General features: G+C 45.4%; 1 protein-coding gene across 3 annotated transcripts; it reads right to left on the minus strand.

The window, feature by feature from the left end:
- Positions 1 to 217: 217 nt before the first annotated feature.
- On the minus strand, positions 218 to 18,452 carry LURAP1 (leucine rich adaptor protein 1). 3 transcript variants are annotated; one of them, XM_084852617.1, is made up of 2 exons: positions 18,164 to 18,452; positions 218 to 3,908 (listed from the first exon to the last, which is right to left on the minus strand). In XM_084852617.1, the coding sequence occupies exons 1-2, from the start codon at positions 18,233 to 18,235 to the stop codon at positions 3,195 to 3,197; spliced, it is 786 nt and encodes a 261-aa protein (XP_084708743.1). In that variant the 5' UTR covers positions 18,236 to 18,452; the 3' UTR covers positions 218 to 3,194. The 3 variants fall into 3 exon arrangements, with proteins under 3 accessions (XP_084708743.1, XP_084708741.1, XP_084708744.1); XM_084852615.1 differs by lacking the exon at positions 18,164 to 18,452 and adding an exon at positions 12,868 to 13,971; XM_084852618.1 differs by lacking the exon at positions 18,164 to 18,452 and adding an exon at positions 4,601 to 5,193.
- Between the last annotated feature and the right edge of the window lie 1,721 nt (positions 18,453 to 20,173).

Raw genomic sequence — 20,173 nt, forward strand, 5'->3', positions numbered from 1 at the left:
TTTCATAACAAATACTTTGCATCCCCCAAGACAGCAGCTTTTGCAGTGATAATTGAACCTCATGAAAATTCAATGCAGCACTACTTGACATTTTATGAAGTCGCTATCTTTGTATCCGAATGGAAGAGGACATCCCAGGTAATTCCACTAGCTTTCATATTTCAGGCTCCACCTGCAAATGATCATGTATATATAAGAAAGCAAGGAGACATCACGGAAGTTAAGACTGGAAAATTTTATTTGATAATATGATTTTCATTATCCCTTGGAACGTCTAGTGTTTTTATGAGCAATTGTACTTGTGGTTTTAAAAGAATCAGACTCAAGAGGCTAGTACTATAATAACAGTCAAAGGGGCAGATTTATCTTTCCAGGCTCTGCAACAGAAAGCTTCATGCATTATAAACCTCTTTTCGGCCTGCTAAGTGCAAACGGTACAGGAATTCTCCTAGGCTAAATGGTACTGGAATGTCCTGCATTTCATTCTGCCATGAGAATAAGAATAATCATAAAAGGATCAACATCTTTATGCTCCAAAAACACCAAATAATTGTGTACTATTGCCAGATGAACCACACACCACACTTCAAGGCAGTTCACCTCAGGCTGATGTTCTGTACTCTTACAACTTGGAAATAAGCCATGCTTGGAGTTCTTCCTTTCGGACAAATTGGCTAGAAAACCGGTTTTGTTTTGTTTTGTTTGCCTTCCCTTAAAGCATGTGGCTTGGTCTCTTACTTGAATAATTTATGTCTATTTCTTGTGTGGGTTTGTTTTTTCTGTTATGCACCTGCTCCCTTTAGGGCTTTCTGTGGTCTGGATTGGGCATACTGATCCATGTGGACAGCTGGGTAGATTGTCCAACTTTTGGGCAGAAAGTTGAATCAGATGACATTTGAAAGCATCCAATTCTATGATTCTTTGGGCAGTATCCAGTTGTGTCACTCCATTAGTGCAAATGACATTGCACTAGGGATGTCGGAGAAATCCACAACAGAATCAGATGAGTTCGGATTTTCATGAATCTGACCTGCAGATCCCTCAACGAGCCAGCTTTTCCCCTGTTGGGTGGGTTTCACGGACTTGTGGGCCAGTTTTCTAACTTCCCAAATTTTGCACAAATTTTGTTGTAGTAAAATACACAAAATTAAAAAAAAAAAAACTGGCCAAAATGCACATTTCCCCCATAGGCTAAAGCATGAAAATGCGCATTTGGGGGGAATTTGCACATTTTCATACATGTGAATTGCGCAAATGTGCATTTTGCACAAATGTAACTTTGCATAAATTTGGAAACAAAAAACAATCCAATTCCGGTGATGGGCAGACGACAGAACAAAAGGCACCTGACAATCCATGAAACACAGACAGAATGGATTTTACACAATCAGTACATCCCTACATTGTGCTAGCAGAAACTAGGTTCCAAACTATGCGCAAGAGGAGAATCCAACTAAAGTTATGTTTCCGCAAGCACAATTGCACAAGCAGTTGTGCATTATGCTTGCACAACCCATTGTGCAACCAGTTTCACATAACTCTTGTGCAACTGCTTGCGCAACCTGTTGTGCAACCGCTTATGCATTTGCTTGTGCAACCTGTTGTGCAACTGCTTGTGCAACTGGTTGCACAAGTGTAATGGGCAACCGCTTGTGTAATGGAAAGATTCGGTGGTGTTCTGCTAACGTTGAGTTTGCAGAATGACACCGTTGGACACTACCCATAGTTTATAGACATGTAGTTCAGGTTTTGCAGCCAGTAGGAACAAAACATATTTGGAGGGAACTTCAAATTCACTTCAAATGTGCACTGTTCAAATTGAAAATGTCAGCTTATTTTATTTACTTGGTTGCTTTGAAAGCAAATGTTGTACATATTCCAAATTCAAGGAATCCATCACATTCATGTCCACATTCCTATTGAGTGCAAATTCATTTGGGTGAAATCAAGTATGAAAGCATTTTCATAATATGAAATTTCGTTTTCAGGAAATCTACAATTTTTGATGTGCAGTTTAGGGTACAAGATGTGGTTTTCACCCTGGGATTTGCTTTTAAAACTGGCAGCTGACAATGTTTAATTCAAACTGGGTTTTGCAGGTTAACCTGCATTTTCTTATGTTTGGAATTTTGTTAATGGGCCATATTACATCATTGCTCAGCAGAGGTGTTTTGTTTTGTTTTTTAATCTAACTTTGATTAGCTGACTCAAAGTTAGACAAACGCCATGCAAGAAGCCTGTCCTTCCTAGAACTGAGGTTGAGCCAGCAGATTCCATTTTATAGTGCGATCTGGGAAGGTTCCTCAGCTAAAAGTAGCTCTTTGCAGGTCACCAGCCTGTTCCTATTGTATACAGTGGCCTTCACCACGTAACAGGGGAAAATATGTGGAATTGTCTTTTTGTTAACATCTGGCTGAAGTCATTACGGGTACTTTCCCTCCTAGTGCACAACAGTCAGCCTAGTGTCCCATAACGGTGTGGGTTAGAGGGGGATTGAGTGGCAGGCCACAGGAAATGGATGTGTGCTGCCTATAACAGAGATTAACCAACACGATCTATGAAGGTGAAATAAGGAACATGGTACATACCAGATACCTAAGAGGTGAATCCAGTGAACTTGCCAGGGAACCTCCATCAGAATGATTAATAATGCATGTGATGAAAAAGGAAATAGTGTCAAAGAGGTGCCTCTGGTTCCATCCAAACGCCATGAATAACTCTCAGGTAACAAGAAGAGAGAAACACATTCTCACAATTAAAGCAATGATTACATTAAGGTATGTGGGTCTCAACTGCTACCAAGGTGAACATGCTTTACCAAAACTTGAATGTTCAGCCTATGCCCAGAAGCAGCTATGTGCAATGCCTGAACACCACACCACTCCCACAGAAACTAGAAACTACTCTATTATTGCACAAGTTGAAGGATGCAGCGATCACAGGCCAAGGGCTTCCCAAGCAGTTCCCTCAGAGGAGTGGTTTCACTTGACACAAGACTTACTCTTGGAGATAAATGTCAAGGAGGAACAATGCCACCTGTCTGGTATACATATGTTCTGCCCACCAGCAAATGCACCCACACACTTGGTCAAACAAAAGCAGCCATTTTGGCAAGGCAAGTAGAGCTTACAGCCCAAAGTGCAAAAGACTAGTGGCCCTGAGCCCATAATTGTTGACTTAGCAGCTCTTGGATGCTACAAGAATGTCACATCCTCTTGAGACTGAACCCACTGCCAGTGGGCATCGTACTCCAGGTGCCTCCTGCTATTGAACTTGTAGTTATCCAAGTCAACTTTGTTATGCCTTGAGGCCTTTGTTGCTGGACTATCCTTGCTCAGTTGCTCTGCATCTGCTGAGGTAAATTTAGCCTCCGTGCTCTGTTCCAGCCCTGGGACTTGCCTGCCAAAAAGCCCATTGGCCATTGGTGGCGACTGCCTGGCAGCTCTGATTTGCTCACTGGAACTTTGGCTTTTAACCAAACCAGGGACCCTCTCAAGGTATGTTTTGCTTTTGTCCTGCTCTTTGTCATTTTTGGCGGGAAGTCCCCTGTCTAGGTCAGCCGTTGATCGTTCCAACTCAACTCTGGCCAGTGGCCTGCCTGGGGTGGAGGCCATTATGGGTTCTATGGAAGAGCCTTGTCCATACTCATCCATATCATCAGCCAGTGTGTCCAAATAGCTTCCAATAGAGATGCTGTCCAACTTGTCATTGGGATCCTGAAGGCTGTTCCAGCTGCCCCGCCGGGATGTCTCTTGGCTTTCTGCTAGGCTGTATTGGCTGCTGGTAAGGCTGCTGCAGCGGCTGGTCAGCATCCCTTTCTCATCTAGTAGCCATTTCACTGCCTCTATTCCCTCATTCACAGCAACTAGTTGCTCTAGGATCTTGATATCAATTGCTCTTAGATAGGCCTACGGGAAAAGAAAGAAAATACAACACAGGTGTCAGGACCAACATTAGCTGCAGGCGATATTGACTGGAGGCTCTTCTGGATGGTGAAGTCAAGTGACTCTCTGTATTAGCACAGTGGCCCAATGCTTCCTAGAGGGACCATCAAAAAACTCTGATAATGCAAATATAAATAACAACGGTAATAATGCTGACTGACAGGAGCCGTTCTTGGCATTGGACTGCTCTCTATGGGTTCCAGAATGTCCTCATATGCCAGGTGTGTCCCCCCCATCCATTTCCAAGACCCATATGACAGCATGGGACAAGGAGCATCCCCTGGAGGTGGCAAGAGTCAATGATGGCAAACTGACAATGATAGAAGTAATGTACATTTTAGTTCAACCTAGTAAGAGGAGGAAAGAAAGAGTTAGATGATGGAAAGGGGAAAAGGGAAAACATGGCTATCATGCATGTAAGTGGGAAACTGTTGGGTCATTAGCAAAATGTCTTGCCTGCCATCCTGAGTTGAACCAGAGTCCACTTTCTCCATTCTCTGAAGTAAGAGGCCTAGAATGCAGAGGTATTGGCCGTAACTTGGCCCCAGACTTTTTGACCCATTACAGACTCACCACATGAGAGCATCCCCATACCTCTTGGATTCTGAGTACAAGAGAACTTAGTCCTATTTCAATGAGGCCACGCTGCTTCCTACCTTTTGACTTGGCTTCTTACCACACGGCTTCCTACCTCTATTTCCCCCCCTCCCAAGCATCTGTATTTAAATCTGCCAATTCAAGGTCAACCCTCCATGCATCTGATGAAGTGGCCAGTGTCAATGAAAGCTTATGTCAGAATAAAGTCGTTTGCCTTACAGGTGCCACAAGACCCTTTGTTGTTTTTGCTGCAACACACTAACACCACTACCCCTCTGGTAATTTAGTTTTGTTATTTAACCATCACATCTCCTTAAATTACCTCTGGAAATGGTTACCTCTTGTCTGTTCCCATTCTTGGGACCTGAACTATTATATTCACCTAAACTTCCCCACTTCTTCCCTTTCTCCTTCTCTCTTACCTGCCTTGTTTCTACAGCCCCCAGTTGCATTATTGCCTATCTCGTTGGTATTTCATCCCTAAACCCTTCAGCCAATTACCCAAGTTCAAGACAAGAAGATATGCATGTTGCAGTTGCTGAGCAAATGTAGGAAGGCTTGGCAGCAAGTGTAGAGGCACCAAACAGATCGCACCGAGCAGATGCTGCTTGTAGGGATGGCCCATGGGACATATATCCCATTCATCCAATGAAAGGACAGACTCTGCCACTTATCAATTGTAATTTGTGCATTTCTCATCTCAGTTCATTTATTCATTATAGAAAGACAGCAGGTGGTGGCCAGAATCCTACTGCCACTACATTGTATGCAAGCAGGGTTGTCTAGGAAATGACCCAGTCTAAGGATTTTGAACTAGCATCCACAGAAGCTATATTCTTGTGAACAGTCCCATAGGGCTTTTAATGTAACACATTCAGATAATTTTACATTCCACAATGCAGCTGCTGGGCATTCTAGGTCCACAGGGTGTCGTATTTTTCTCCTGCTTGTTGTGCTAATGGGGGTTGACAGGGTAGAAGGAGGTGGTGGTGATCTTATTCCACCTTCCCTCATTAGGCTAAGGGATTGTGATTCCCATAAGAGACAGAGATAGATCCCAGGAAGACTGCCCACACTCTGTCCCCTCTAATGGAGCTCTAGTCAACAAAACGTACCCTGTTCTGTTCTATTTAATTTTGGTTGCTTGGTTAATTCATCTTCTGATCTATACTATCACACTTTTTTGTTTGTGTGGTAGAGTCCCCTGCTTCTATATTCATGGCTAAGTCCATCTCTCAATATGGGCAGGTGCAGTCTTCCATCCCACTAAGAGGCTAGATGACCTCCCCCCCCTCCCATAACAGTTACAGCCCAAAGCATAGAAATATCATCAGTCCCTGGATTATTCAACAGGTTATGTTTCCTTTAGTTCTTTGAAAAAAATCAGCTGAAATGACGGGGAGAAAAATGTACAGTTGCAGCTACCAGTCACTTAAACAGAGGAATCGGACAAAATGAAATTTAAAAAATCAACAAGGTATTTCTGATTTTGACAGAGATAAATATTGCATTCATTGAAGTGTTTGTGTTTCTTAACAGTCAGGTTTGCAATTAAATCTTCTTGAAGATATCTCTACAGGCAGATGCATTAATACCAACTAGCCATGTGATGGCAACTTCAAATACAAACTATACTGAAGCTGATCCTTGTGGGAATCATTTTTCTGTAGCTGCTCACCACTTAGACATTTCCACTTTCACCATGCCATCTCAGATCTTTCTTCCATACACTGGCATGGTAAAGACTGGAGGATTTTGTGTACTAAACAGCTAGAGGCAAACAGCTCCTAACAAAGAGCATGATCCAGCATGATTTGGTTTTAAAACAGCTGCTTGGCTATATGAATCAGCCCCAAGGTTTTATTTGCAAAAGATCAGAGCTGCCAAAGCATTCACAGTTGTCCAATGTGTTTGCTCTTGGATGTTGCCAGCACAAGGCTAAAAGATGCAGTCACAAAAGGCAGAAGGGAGGCGAGGATCTTGAAATGCTAGCAAAGGACTTGTTTAGAGAAGTTTGATTTATTAGACATGATTCAAAGACTGTGGGGTTGGTAAATGATTCCAGCTGGACAAGATGCAGTTGAACTAGTTGATGAGGCATGCGAGCACCATAGAGAGAGGGGAATTGTTCCAACAGGGCATGGCTAAAAGTAAAAATAATCTGGAGAAATGTCTTTGCCTGGAGACTAAGTGTACCATCAAAGACCTACCCATGGAAAGTGGGAACACTTGGAAGCCATCAGCTAAGGGCAGCTTTACACATTTTGATTGCTGCAGGTAACACCAACGTTACATCAGTGCTTCCCACTCAGACATAGAAAATGTGGCCATAATACCTATGTGAACCTGCAGCTGTAAACACCTGTGTTTTTATAATATATGCCTTGATCTAATCAAGGTGGAGAGAGAGAGAGACAGAGAGAGAATGAATCCCACACTGCCAGACTATGCCCATGAGCTCAATCACAGAATAAATCCACATTTTTTGGAGAGGAAAGTTGGTAATGGTACTTAGATGGACACTTAACAGGAAGTGGTGAGGATATTGACATCTGTTTTTCCTTTGATAATTCTCTACGATCAGTTTTGGGTTGCACATTTCAAGCCACTACACAAGTACTCAAGGCAGCAGTCAAATGTTGACATACCAGCCAGTTTGTGCTTCCGTTGCAGTTGGATGACTTGATCTCAGAAAGGGGAAGTGTAAATGAACAGATGGAGGAACTGTGTCTAAGGAAACACTTGTCCAGGAAGCATTTAAAAAAAAATCAGGAAAAGGCCAAAGAACAAATGGCTAGCCTGCAGGACATGGGTCCTATTGCACAAAGTTAGATTTCTATTTTTGAATAAAAGCAAATAAACAGTAGGCAGGTGTTCTTTAAAGAGCTGTGACTGCTTTGCAGAAGCAGTTCCCCAAGCATGGAATGAATGTGTTCCACCTGGAATCAAAGAGATAGCTTGGTACAGGGGGCGAGGTTTGGCTTCAGAATTGTTCTCCAGAGTCTACACTTCCATTGTTCATTTGTATCTTTCAAAACATGTTAAGACCTTAATTGTTACGGGTTTAAAAAAAATACAATGCAGATTGAATCTATATATCTGGGCTGCACTTAGATTAAATTGCTCTGACTGCAGTGCAGACTCTTAGGGGACCAGTCTAAAGATCCTAGTGCATGTGGACTGCAGATATATGTGTGTGCATGTATGTGTGACGAAATGCCCACCTGGACTTTATATTAAAAAAAAAACAAAAAACTTCTGTGCACATATTCCCATAGGAGCTAGCCACACGTACCCATGGTATATTATCTATACCAGAGATAGTAACATATCTTGAGTTATATTTGGTTGATTAAGAAGGGCCAGAAATCTACCACAAACTAATGAGGAAGGCAAATTGCTTTGTGAGAAGATTATTCTGAAGTTTTGATACTGGAAGGAATGTATAGGATGCCCCACATTTTTAAAAGTTCCTTTTTATTATTTTTACTGTGTCAACATAATTTGCAAAACAAAAAAGTATTTAACAGAGAAATCCTATGCAATATACTCATAAGTATATCCCATATACTTCAATGGGAGTTTCTCTCAGGTATGTGTGCATAGGTCTGCAGTCTTAAAAGTAGTATTTATACATACTTTGTCAAACCCAAATCACAGCATGGGGGGAATGGTGTGTGTGTATGTTCGTGTGTATGCGTGAATGCATGCATGTGTTATGTGTGAGCATGTTTGAGAATGAGCGGGAGGTGCATGTCTGTATGTATGAGTGTGTGTATGAGTGTGTGTGTGTGTGTGTGTATTTGCCTATGTGTGTGTGCATGTTATATTTGTGTTTTGTGTAAAAATGGATGTGTGTGAATGAAAGGGTTGTGTTATGTGTGAGAATGCATGTGCGTGTTTGTGGATATATGTGTGTATCTGAGACAGTGTGGTGGCCTCACTCACTTTAGCTTTGACCTCACCCATTTTGTGGCATGCGAAGTCCCTGTCTCTTGTGCCCACTTATCTCACTTCTGAAGGTGGAGGAACATGGAGCAGGGCCTGAGATCACATATTGACTAGAATACATAGGTAGGCACATGTAAGGTGAGGTGTCTCTTCAGGTATTAGGGCTTTAAAGGTTTGCACTGGAAAATATCATCCATAGCCAACACTTCCTAGAGGAATATGACAGATATATTTACACAGCACACTATTATTGTTACATCTGCTTCCTAGCATGAGAAGGATGCTCTTCAGGTCTTTGTTATCTCTCTGCTAAGGCTCCCAACTGTTTTCATTACAACTTAATGTCTTTTGCTAATTCAAAAAGGAATCTCCAAAGCCTGTTGTGGACACTGTAGTCTTGCTTTTGAACTAATGGAAAGAATACAAAACCACAACAACCTAGTGACTCCTTGAGTTCTGTGAGTCAAGGTCTCCGAGACATCCTATTTATGTATTTGCAAAGTTATCCTGTTCTCCTACACTGACAAACACTGTATCTGTCTACTTATTTACTAAAAGGCAGCCGCCGGCATGATCACATCACTCCGGTGCTGAAGGAGTTGCACTGGTTACCAGTTGTTTTCCAGGCCAAATTCAAGGTGTTGGTTTTGACCTTTAAAACCCTATACCATTCTGGCTCAGCCTATCTCAAGGAGCGCCTCCAGCAACACCAGACAGGCCACTTAACAAGATCAGCCTCAGATGGCCATCTCTCTGTCCCATCAGCCAGGACAGCTAGGCTGGTGAGGACGAGGGAAAGGGCCTTCTCTGTGGTGGCCCCTAGTCTGTGGAACTAATTACCAGAAGAAGAAGAGTTGCTATTTTAAAAGAAAATGGCAACTCCCTCCAAGATGGCGAAGGCTGTGGGTGCTCCCCACAGGTCCAGGTAAGGAGCAGGGGGCTCGTGTGACTCGGTGGGAGGCTTCAGATTGATCCAACCCATTTGGGGGCACTTCAGCCTGACCCACTCTGGAACCGGACCTTATGGTTGGCCCCATTCAGAATGCACTGCAGTAATGCAGTTTCAAGGTTACTAATGTTTGGACCACTGTGGCCAAGCTATTCCTGTCCAGGAATAGTCATAGCTGGTGTACTAGTTGAAGCTGATAAAAGAAACTCCTACCCACTGAGGTCACTTAAGATGGATCTAGGAGCAACTCCAGACTCTTCCTTCAAGGGGAGTGCAACCCCATCCAGAACAGGCAATGGACCTAACTCTCAGACCTGAGAACCACTCACCCACAGGACCTCCATCTTGCCAGGATTCTTTCTCAGTTTATTGGCCCTCATCCAGCCCAACATTGCATCCAGACATTGGCCTAGAACATGCACAGCCTTCCCTTATTCAGATAACACAGAGAAACAGAGCTGGAGGTCATCAGCATACTTGCTCCAAATCCTCTAATGGCTGCACTCAGTAGCATCATATTGATCAGGCGCATTGAACCACTTTCACCCTGTGAGCCAAATTGCAGTTCAGAGGAGCTGTTGGAGGTTACACTGCAGTGATGGGCAAGACCAAATGCAAAAGAGGGCAGGGCCAAAACACCAGAAAATACCAGCCTATTTTAGCTTAAAGCTGTCACTGCCGGTAACTATGCCTTTGCGGAGGCAGTTCAACGTTTTAGAACGGGGGGGGGGGTAGATGCACAAAAGTTGGGAAACTACCAAATGATTGGTGGTTGGAAATGGGGGTGGAGATAGGGGAAGGGGTGGGGCCATCTGCGGAACCCAGGAGGGCCAGATTGGGACCCCAGGAGGGCCTGATTTGTCCCATGGGGCTGAGGTCCTCCATTCCTGATATAGCTGTTCAATAGCACTGGGGGCAAGATGTGCCCTGTGGCATCCCAAACCACAGCTGCCAGGGGGGCCAGGAACAGTCCCCCAATGCCACTCATATGCAAGGCTATGCCCAAAGCAATGGGACTCACCATTTGGAAAGCAGTCTCCTAACTTAGCCCTGTGTGGCATTGCTGCGAGCAAATGCATCCCAACTGTTTTCCTTCCACATTGCTCAGCATCCTTGTAAATAAAGCTCAGCATTTGAAACAAAGCATATGATGTATGAAGCTGAATGCAGTCTTCAAAACCCTCCAGTCCTTCTATAAGCTCAGAGTCCTTAAGAGCATCTTTCTCATGCTGGGGAACAGATGGGTCCTTTAGGCAAAGAACCAACCAATGTATGGAGGACAAGGCCTTGTATACAATTTTCTGCCCAAAGAAACAATCTAAAGATAAACCAGTTTTCTCACTCTTCTCTATTTGATGTGGATTTCTGGGAAATTACCACCTGAATGCCAAGTTTCAGATGGAAGATAATACAGGGCTTGGAGGAATTTGATTGGCAATATCAATGTGGTAGATTGGTGTTTATGTTCCCATCGTTTATTACATATTTTTCACATTCACAGGCAATTTGGGCAAGGCTCCTGATGTCATATTTGGACATCAAGTTAAGGACTTGTTCAAAGAACCCTAGAACTAAAAGTAACTTGACAGCTCTCTAGTACCAAACTTGTCATTGCAATACCTCCGTTTCTATCAATATTCCCAACAGCACAATCCTGTACATTCTGAGGTAAGTGGGTACAGGATTGTAGCCTATGTCATATCTGGACTAAGGTGTACAGAAGCAAAGAGCAGCTGTGTGCACTGTGTCAGAGATGCCTACCGGACAAAGAAATTTAGTATAACAAATGCAAATAAGACGGATAAGTACATTCTCCCCCACTGCAGAATCATCAGCTAATCTAACTTGGGGGAAAGTCCTCTCAGATTGCCCCAAAATGGCATTGTTGCCGGGTATTTATTTTATTTATTTATTTACAATATTTATATACCGCTCCTCATCAGAAGATTTCGGAGTGGTGAACAACATGATGAAGAATAAAACAATGGTTAAAAGAGTTAAAAGAGTTACAACATTTTTTTAAAAGACAAATCCCAACGAAGTGGAGTTCAACAAACCACGGCTGGTCATGCAAGGAAGGCCTCTTGAAAGAACAACGTCTTCAGGAGGTGCCGGAAGGAACACAATGGGTACAATCCTATACATACTTCCCAAGAATTACGCTCCACTGAAAACAGTGAGACTTACTTCTGAGTGAACGTGTACAGGATTGCACTGTGAGTGAGTTTGCAAACACCACTTAGTATTTATATAGCACATTCCAAGTGTCCAAAGCACTTCATAGATGTTAGTTTAGTAACCCTTACAACAATCCTGCAAGGTAGGCCAGTGTTATTATCCCCTATTGAAGATGAGGGGCTGAGGCTGAGAGAGCGAGTGGCTTGCCTAGGACCACCTAGTGGGTCCATGGCTGAGATGAGATAAATTTGACTCATGAGTCAAACACATATACCACAAAGTGTTTGTGTAGCAGTGGAGGCTGGTAATTCCAATGTCAGTGGGGCGGTAGACCTACTCTGGGTTTCAGTCAGAACACTAAAGGAGCTGTCCAAGGTGCTATGCATGCTTACTTGGAAGCAAGTTTCATGGTATTCAGTGAGGCCTATTCCCAGGTATGTACGTAGAGGACTGCAGCCTTAGCTCTTCAACATCACCCCACCATCAGATAACACATCCCATCCTATCCAGTACCTCAAAGAAAAGAGAGGTGGGGAATCAATTTTATGGGAAAGGGGGAAAGATTCCCTTATTTATTGATCGATTCCATTTCTAATCTGCCCAATAGCCAATGTTTTCTGGACATCTTATCCACCTTTATACCCACCTTGCCCTGAAGGCCAATTTGCACAATCACATTTTCTGTGAGTGGATCTATGAAGCAAGCAGCATGATCCAAAGCAATAAGACTGGTGCAGCAGCAAATACCCAGGCCAGCTCACAACTCAAACCAAGGGTAGCATACAACTGCCAAGTAAATGCGGGTCAGCTTGCAACAAACCCAATAGGCTTGATTTAGCACATTTGAAGAAAGTACAGTAATGCACATTACCATCAAAACGGGGGGAGGGGGGGAGACAGTGGAGGCTGGTGGCTCCGATGTCAGTGGGGTGATAAATCCGCTCTGGGTTTCAGTCAGAACTAGTCAGAACTCTAAAGGAGCTATCCAAGGTGATCTACCGGCCTCCACTGGGGGTGGACGTAAAACGATCGCGTCCAGAGTCTAAAATGACCGACACCAAGGCAGCCGTTAGGATAGGAAGGAATAGGAATAGTCGCCCCGGAAGGGGCAGGTCAGGCGTGTTTGAAGACCTAGAGACGAGGAGAGAGCTTCGCACGGTGTGTCTCCCTCTCGCACGCCAGAGGGAGCGGGGCGGGGGGGCTCATAGCGCCCGGGAGGGCAGGAGGGGTTTGGCTCCCGTGACTCACCAGTTCCACCTTCAGAGCCTTGATCTTCTCCCCCAGGCCGTGGCGCGGCCCCCGGCTCGGGCTGCTCCGGAGCAGATGAGCCACGGGGTCCTCCCGCAACCAGCGCAGCAGCCCGTCTGGGGGTCTCTGCCCGACTTTGCTCTCCACATCCTTCAGGTCAGGGGGCAGAGGGAGCTCGGCGCAGCACGCCGGAACCTCCATCCCCCCCCCGGGGGTGGGCGGCGGGGGAGGCAAAGACGAGGCTGGATCTCTCTGCCTTGGGGTGGGGGGCGCCTGGAAGAGCGGGGGGCGCCCTGCCCCCCCGGTCAAAGCGGGCGGGACCCAGTCGCACCAGCAGCAGCGCCTCCTCCTCGCTGATCAAGGGTGGGCAGAGGAAGGCCCGGCCTGGAGCAGGCTCACCCCGCCGCACCCCAAAGCCCCGGGCGCGGGGAGGTGTTCGGCATCTCCGAGCTCCGAAGGGCTGGGCTGGGCTGGGCGCCAGCAAATGTCCTGGCCCTCATCTCTCCGCGTTCGGCATCACGCCGGTGCCGCTCTGGGCTTCATTCGCCGCCCGTGGTAGAACGAACCCCCGCTGCTCCCCACGCCCGGCTCCCGCAGGAGGCGGCGGAGGGCGAGAGCCGCCCAGGGCTTCCCCTTCCTCCCGCCAGGCTCTTCTCGGGGCGGGCTGGCGGCGCTCGGGGACGACGCGCCGCGCTCCCCCGCGAGAGTGGCCGCCGAAGCGCCCCCGCCGCAGCAGCGGGAGGGCGAGGAGGGGCTCCCGGCGGCGCGCCCAGCCCGTCCCTGCTCCGCGCAGCCCCGCAGGCCAGCTCGGAGCCCTCCGGCCAGGACCGGCCCCCGCCTCTCCCACCTGCCTGGGATCGGAAAGCAGCGCAAGGCAGAGCGGCCAGCCGCTGCGAGGCAAGCCCGGCAGCTACCGTAATGCTCCTCCGAGACGCGCGGCCCCTGCTACCTCATTCCCTGCGCAGAGAGCCACGCCAATTAATTCAGCCCACGAGTTGAACCCATCGTGGCCAGGCACGGAGGGACACATCTGAAGACCTGACAGAGAGTCTTGCGGCACTGTAACGACTACAAAACCTGTTCTGGCATAAGCTTTCCCGGACAGCGTCCACTTCCTCAGGCGCGTCTGATGAAGCGGAAGTTCGGTAGGCTTTAAGATGCCACGAGACGCCTGTTGTTTTTGCTGCAACAAACCAACAGGGCTACCCAGTGGTGCAGATAGGCAATTTTAGGCACTGCGCTTAACAGTCTCATTTGGGGTGGGGGGTGGGTCCTTTAGAGCCCCACAGCTAACATTGCTCCCACCCCACTCCCCAGCCAATCCATGCTTTGCATCTGCTTTTACATTGCTATGTTGGAACAACAAACACTGTTCACCAGCCCTGGTTTAAAAAACAATAATACACTGAGCATGTGCTTGTTCGACTTTTAGACTTGTTTATTTTTATTCATTTATTACATTTCTATACTGCCCATTAGCCAAAGCTCTCCGGGCTGTTTACAAGACAAAGCTTAAAACCATAAAATACAATAACATAGTAAACCATAATATAAAACCGTAAGTTTAAAACAGAAGAAAACCAAAGTAGTAGCCAAGATAAAAGCCAGTAGCATAGATCTAAAAATGATCTATGATCAAAATGATCTTCATAGATCTAAAAATGTCACAACACCATTTTTAAAAGCAAAGGCCTAAAAAGCTTGGGCAAATAAAAAGGTCTTCACCTGGCATGCTGATCTGGATAGAAGTGAACAACCCGTTCTAGAGACAGGGTCATTCCACAACTGGGGTGCCACCTCATCGCTTTTGGCAAGGACACCTGGAGAAGGGCATCTGATGATGATCTAAGGGTCTGGGCAGGTATATATGGGAGGAGACGAACCTTCACTTAAAACACTGTCATGACTACAGGAATAAAATGGAGTCTGCTTCTGCTGCCCTAATGCCTTCATCCCCTCGGACTCTCTGGCTGGTCGGGGGGGGGGGGCCTGGGATGCAGGGCCCCAGACTTTAGCCCCAAGATCCAGGCTTAGCTACACCACTGTGGCTGCCGCTCTTGAAATTCTGAAAATCCAAGTTAGCCTCACTTTATAAGTTTCTTCTTTGCCCACTCTCCCTCCCCAGTCTATATGTATTTTATTATTACATTTAAATCTTATCTTTCTTCCAGGACTGAACCCAGCTTGCATGGGAGTCGTCCCTGCCAAAACTGGTCCCCCATCCAGGCACTAACCAGATCCAAACTTGCTTGCCTTCAGCAAAGTTGTTGCATCATGTGCTGTCAGACCACACCCTTGTTCTCCACCATAAAATCCCCTTATTATTCAGCTAATACAGATACCATGGGTGGAGACAGAAGTTGTTTTTATGTAAATTAACTTATAATAAGAGAGAGACAGGGAGAGAGAGAGAGAGAGAGAGAGAGAGAACAGGAACTATAGTGCACAGTTGTGTAGAAAATGGCTTGTATTTATTAACTACTAAAATAATAAATATCTATATCCATTTTCTTTATTTGCATTTCTTCAAACTTAAGCAAGTGTACATAGTTCTAGAATGGTAGCCAAAAATGGCTAAAGTATAAGATGGCAGGCCTTTCAAGATACCATCAGGAACAGATACTAGTTCTAGTCTCAAGTGTGGAGTCTGAGGACATGTGGGCCCATTTGTTCACCCCCACCCTAGATCCTGTCTCTACAAAGTCAGGTACAATCCATTTTTGCCAACTCTTTAACTTACCACAAAACTATCAGAGTCTCTCCAAATTGCAGTTGTACTGGGATCTGTTTTAAAGATAGATTATTTGGGGAAAGTTAACTAACCAAACTTATTTTGAAGTTCTTTAAGTACACATGTTTTGCATGCAAAATATCCCAGATTCAATCCTGGATCTCTAGTTTTAAAAAAATAACTAAATCAGGTAGTAATTAATGGAAAGACCTCTGCCTGAGAGCCACTGCCTGGAGACAATACTGGACTAACCAGTATTACTGGGCTAATACTGGGCTAAGCAGATGAGCAAATAGTCTAACAAGGTACAAGGCAGCTTCCTATGAACTCCAGAAGGAAGAGGCCTTTTGGTTATTGTGACAGGATGTCCCCAGTCAAATCACTCTATTCTTGGAGTTTGGGAGTGACCTTGGGCAAGTCACTATGAGCCTATTCACAGTGGCAAGAACTTTTAGGTTTATTCATTATTTTTATTGAGCCTCCTCTATGCTCCAGGCTGCTTGAGTTAATCATTCCTTAGCTGTCCTTAATGCACTAACACTTCAAATAAGCAGCAGGTTGTTCATGCAAGTTGAGGATTCACAGGATTTACTATTAGGTTATCACCCTTGCTTGGCAGGGCCTCTTGACTTTTAACAATGGCACTGCATGCAGAAATTCAACAGGTGAAGCTTTCCCCATCACCCCACCCCACCCCACCATTGCTGTATCTCCATGCTAGGAAAAGCTGTACTTACTGAATTCCTGCATATTGTGCAGTTGTTAAGACATAGGTGGCTTGCTAAGAATAAAGGTAGTAAAATCAGCTGGTGGTTCACAATACTTGTTATGTGAACACAGCCCTTAACATCGCTAGGTCTCTATTCCCTTTTTTGTAACTGTAGCATAATCATACCACAGGCTTTTCTCCTAGTTATGGGATACTGTTATGTTAATATATAACAAGGGTACTCATTCAACAAAGAGGCTACCCTGGAAACTTTTCTGATAGATTTATCTCCTTCGAATCTCAACCGCACTCCCTCCTCCAGAAAAAAATAAAAATCAGCTCTAATGTATAGGCTGTTTAAGCCAATTAAATATTCACCAGTGGCTTCTCCTAGAATATGAGCAAACCTCTAGCATATTCAAGATCAACCGTCCTTTGCTGAAAAAGGCCTGGATCTCTCTGTGTTGCTCTCAGAGACATCAGTTGCTGAACCTAAGCATAACTCCACTGTGTCCATCCCATGTTCTTGAGCAGTGGAGGCTGGTTGCTCCAATGTCGGCAGGGAAGAGAATCTGTTCCAAGTTTCAGTCAGAACCAGTCAGAAGTCTAAAGGGGCTATCCAAGCAACTTGGATAGCCCCTTTAGACTTCTGACTGGTTTTGACTGAAACCCGGAGTGCATTCACTACCCCACTGACATTGGAGCCACCAGCCTCCACTGTTCTTGAGGGAGTTTAGCCATTCTCAGTCGAAACTCCAGCAGCAGATTCTGCCTTCTTAATTTATATGCAACTAGCTGATATACCCGGCGTTGCCTGGGATGTAATTTTGTCATAGGCACTATTTGTTAGAAACGCATTAAGGTAGGTTTACGCTTCTCGGAAAGGCCCCATAAGAAAGGTGAAAAGTTGAATCCACCAGACTTGATTAAAAAAGCACAACAATTATAATGAGCATATTGAATAAAAAACACTACTAAAAATGCAAGAGACTGAATCTGTAAGCACTACTACAATATAATCCACACTGAATCTCATACCACTATTAAAATGTTCAACCGAGGCTTCCTTGCTGGATATCGCAGGAACAGGGGAGAGAAACTAAATGCTCTCCATGGTCAGAAAAGAAACCATGAGTATAGGGGAGGGAACTAACAAACACGTAAAACTCCGCTATTTTGCCCCTCGTTTTGCAATTGCCTTCTCAATTCCCCCCAGTTCACTCTTTTATGAATAAAGCCCTAAGTCTCCACTGCAGTGTGTCATCCTAGCCCCTCAGACAGGCGAGCACACACCGCACCACATTTCACATTAGCGTTTATCACACACTACTAACAAATACATCTGGCATTGAAAGGGGTAAAGATATTCAACACTAACTTGCTTGCTCGCTGGATATTGCAGGAACAGGGGAGAGAAACTAACACAGCCAGAAAAGAAACCATGAGTAAAGGGGAGGGAACAAACAGCGGCCAGCCAATCCAAGGTGAAGGAAGTCAGAGTGAATGGGAGAGAGACCAATAGAATGAAAGATGGCCAATAGGATAACTCATAGCTGAAGTCAGAAACCTGGCCCGTACGGTGATTGAGAGGGTGTACTTGTTAGTAAGGGAAAGTATAAACAAAGTAATAATGTAACCCAGTGACTCCTGTCATACACTCTGGCAAGTGAGAATGTGAAGTAAAAGGGGCAGCAACTGTAGGGCCCAAGTGGCAGGCTCAGTGGGCCCCTACAGTGTGATTACACCCAGGGCAGCTCCCCCTTATTCCCTGCATTACAGACAGCCCTGAAGCCAGCCACAAACACACAAACCCACACACAATTTTTGAGTTTTATATATATAGAAGATAAAGAGACCTCTGGGAGAGGAGTGGAAGAGACAGGAGATATCTTTGTCGTATTCTTTTTCTCCGCATCTGCTGGAGACATGAATGAATCCGATAGCACCAGGCAGATCGGCTCTCTCTACAGCATGAAATTATCCACTGAACTCAGAAGAAAGCAGCAGCAAAAGTGGCTATTGCGGACGATAACAGAGCTACACATCTCAGAAGTTCTGATGAAGAAGGCATTGGAATGAGGTTCTTTCAGGTCATAGGGACTCCCAAACAGATACTGGAATAAGACGCTCAAACACCTGATCTATGAAGTATGGCACCACCTCAGACCAACTATTGCTTGTACACTTTACTGTACAAGTAGTGTGAACCAGTGTGGTGTACTGGTTAGAGTGTTGGACTGGGATTGGAGAGACCAAGCTTCAGGTCCCCACTTTGCCATGAGGCTCACCGGCTGACTTTGGGGCCAGTCACTAACTCTCAGTCTCTCCTACCTCACGGGGTTGTTGTGAGGATAAAATGGAGATGGGGAGGATCACATATGCCCCCTTGGAGGAAAAGGGGGGATATAAGTGTAATGAATAAATTAATACTGTGGGCTTGGATTCTGTATATGAGAAGGCCATTTAGGGCTAGTAATATCACTGACATTTATTATGTGGTTCAGAATATGAATTTGGTCAGCTCAAAATGCTGACTGTATTATAAACTGAGTGCCGCCTCCCTGCCAAAGTTCTCCTCCAGCTCAAAATGTTTGACCAGATCCAAGCACACGTGGTCTATGGATTGCTGTGAAACAACATAGACCTCAAAGCCCGCTGCTTTATATGTGCGTGTGCAAAAGTTCTTAAGGGCGCAATCCTATGCATGTTTAGACAGAGAAAAGGCCTACAACTCTCAGTATGCCCCAGCCGGCCAGGCCGGCTGGGGCATACTGAGAGTTGTAGGCCTTTTCTCTGTCTAAACATGCATAGGATTGCACCCTGAACGTTAATCTCTAACTCACTGTGACATTCTTATTGATTGCTGTGAGCTATGTGACCAAACACCTGACAAAGCATCCTTTTGTTTGGTGGGCATCTTCTCTACTTGAATCCACTTACTTTATTGTTTCTGTGCATCTAAAAATAATGTGGGTGTCGTCGCCTGTCCAGATCGAAAAACTACTTGTGTTCTTGATAATGTTTTATGACCCAGGACTCTGACCCCTCTTGGTGAGAAGACAGCTCTGAGGACAGAGCTGGTTGGGCCCTTGAAGCTCACCAGGAGATTGTCTCCAAAGCAGAGGTTTCTATTGAGGAGGAGTCCTAGCAGGCAGTGAGGCCTTCAGCCCTGGAGGAGGCAGCTCTGCCTCTCCTCAAACTCAGATGACGCCTTCCCTGAACTACCTTCAGCCCCAGAAGGCCTCCACCTCACCATGCCCAGGGGCCGCAGAAGGCATTTCAACCCCTTTTAATGACCAAGCAGGCCCTGTCCAGTGGGGGCTGGTGGCTCCGATGTCAGTGGGGTGGTGAATCCACTCTGGGTTTCAGTCAGAACCAGTCAGAACTCTAAAGGAGCTGTTCTGACTAGTCCTGACTGAAGCCCAGAGTGGATTCACTGCCCCACTGACATCGGAGCCACCAGCCTTCATTGGGGAGGTGGAGATTTGTCCACAGTCTCTGCAGGATGTCAGTTTCAGACCAGTGCAGAGCAATACTCATAGTTCACTACTGCCTAGTGAGGCTAGTAACCAATGTCACCCTCTCCGTAGTCCTGACCCCAGCTATTTGGCCTGCATCTTGCCACACTTTCCTTAAAAAACACTCTCAGGTTCAGGAGTAGAACAAGAGTGTATGTTTGTTTGCGGCAGCGGTGAGGGAGCTGAAGTTTCAGGTGGTTCTTCACCATGGCTGATGCTGCGGATGGGTGCATATATATGAAACTGACTACAATTCCTGGGGGGAAATGTGATCATGCTTATGTGCATGACACCATCATCGCACACGTGCCAGTATTTATTTATTTTATTCATTATTCACCTTTATAT

Source organism: Heloderma suspectum, chromosome 4 (assembly GCF_057233095.1).
Source record: "Heloderma suspectum isolate Gila_16-S chromosome 4, 16-S_ref, whole genome shotgun sequence".
Lineage (NCBI taxonomy): Eukaryota > Metazoa > Chordata > Lepidosauria > Squamata > Helodermatidae > Heloderma > Heloderma suspectum.

What these genes read in the sequence shown, in the direction of transcription:
- LURAP1 (XM_084852615.1), bottom strand. Translation starts at nt 13,068, where the DNA reads ATGGAGGTTCCGGCGTGCTGCGCCGAGCTCCCTCTGCCCCCTGACCTG. An exon ending in AGGCTCTGAAGGTGGAACTG is followed by an intron (nt 3,909 to 12,867) that starts GTGAGTCACGGG and finishes CTTTTCCCGTAG; the next exon opens with GCCTATCTAAGAGCAATTGA.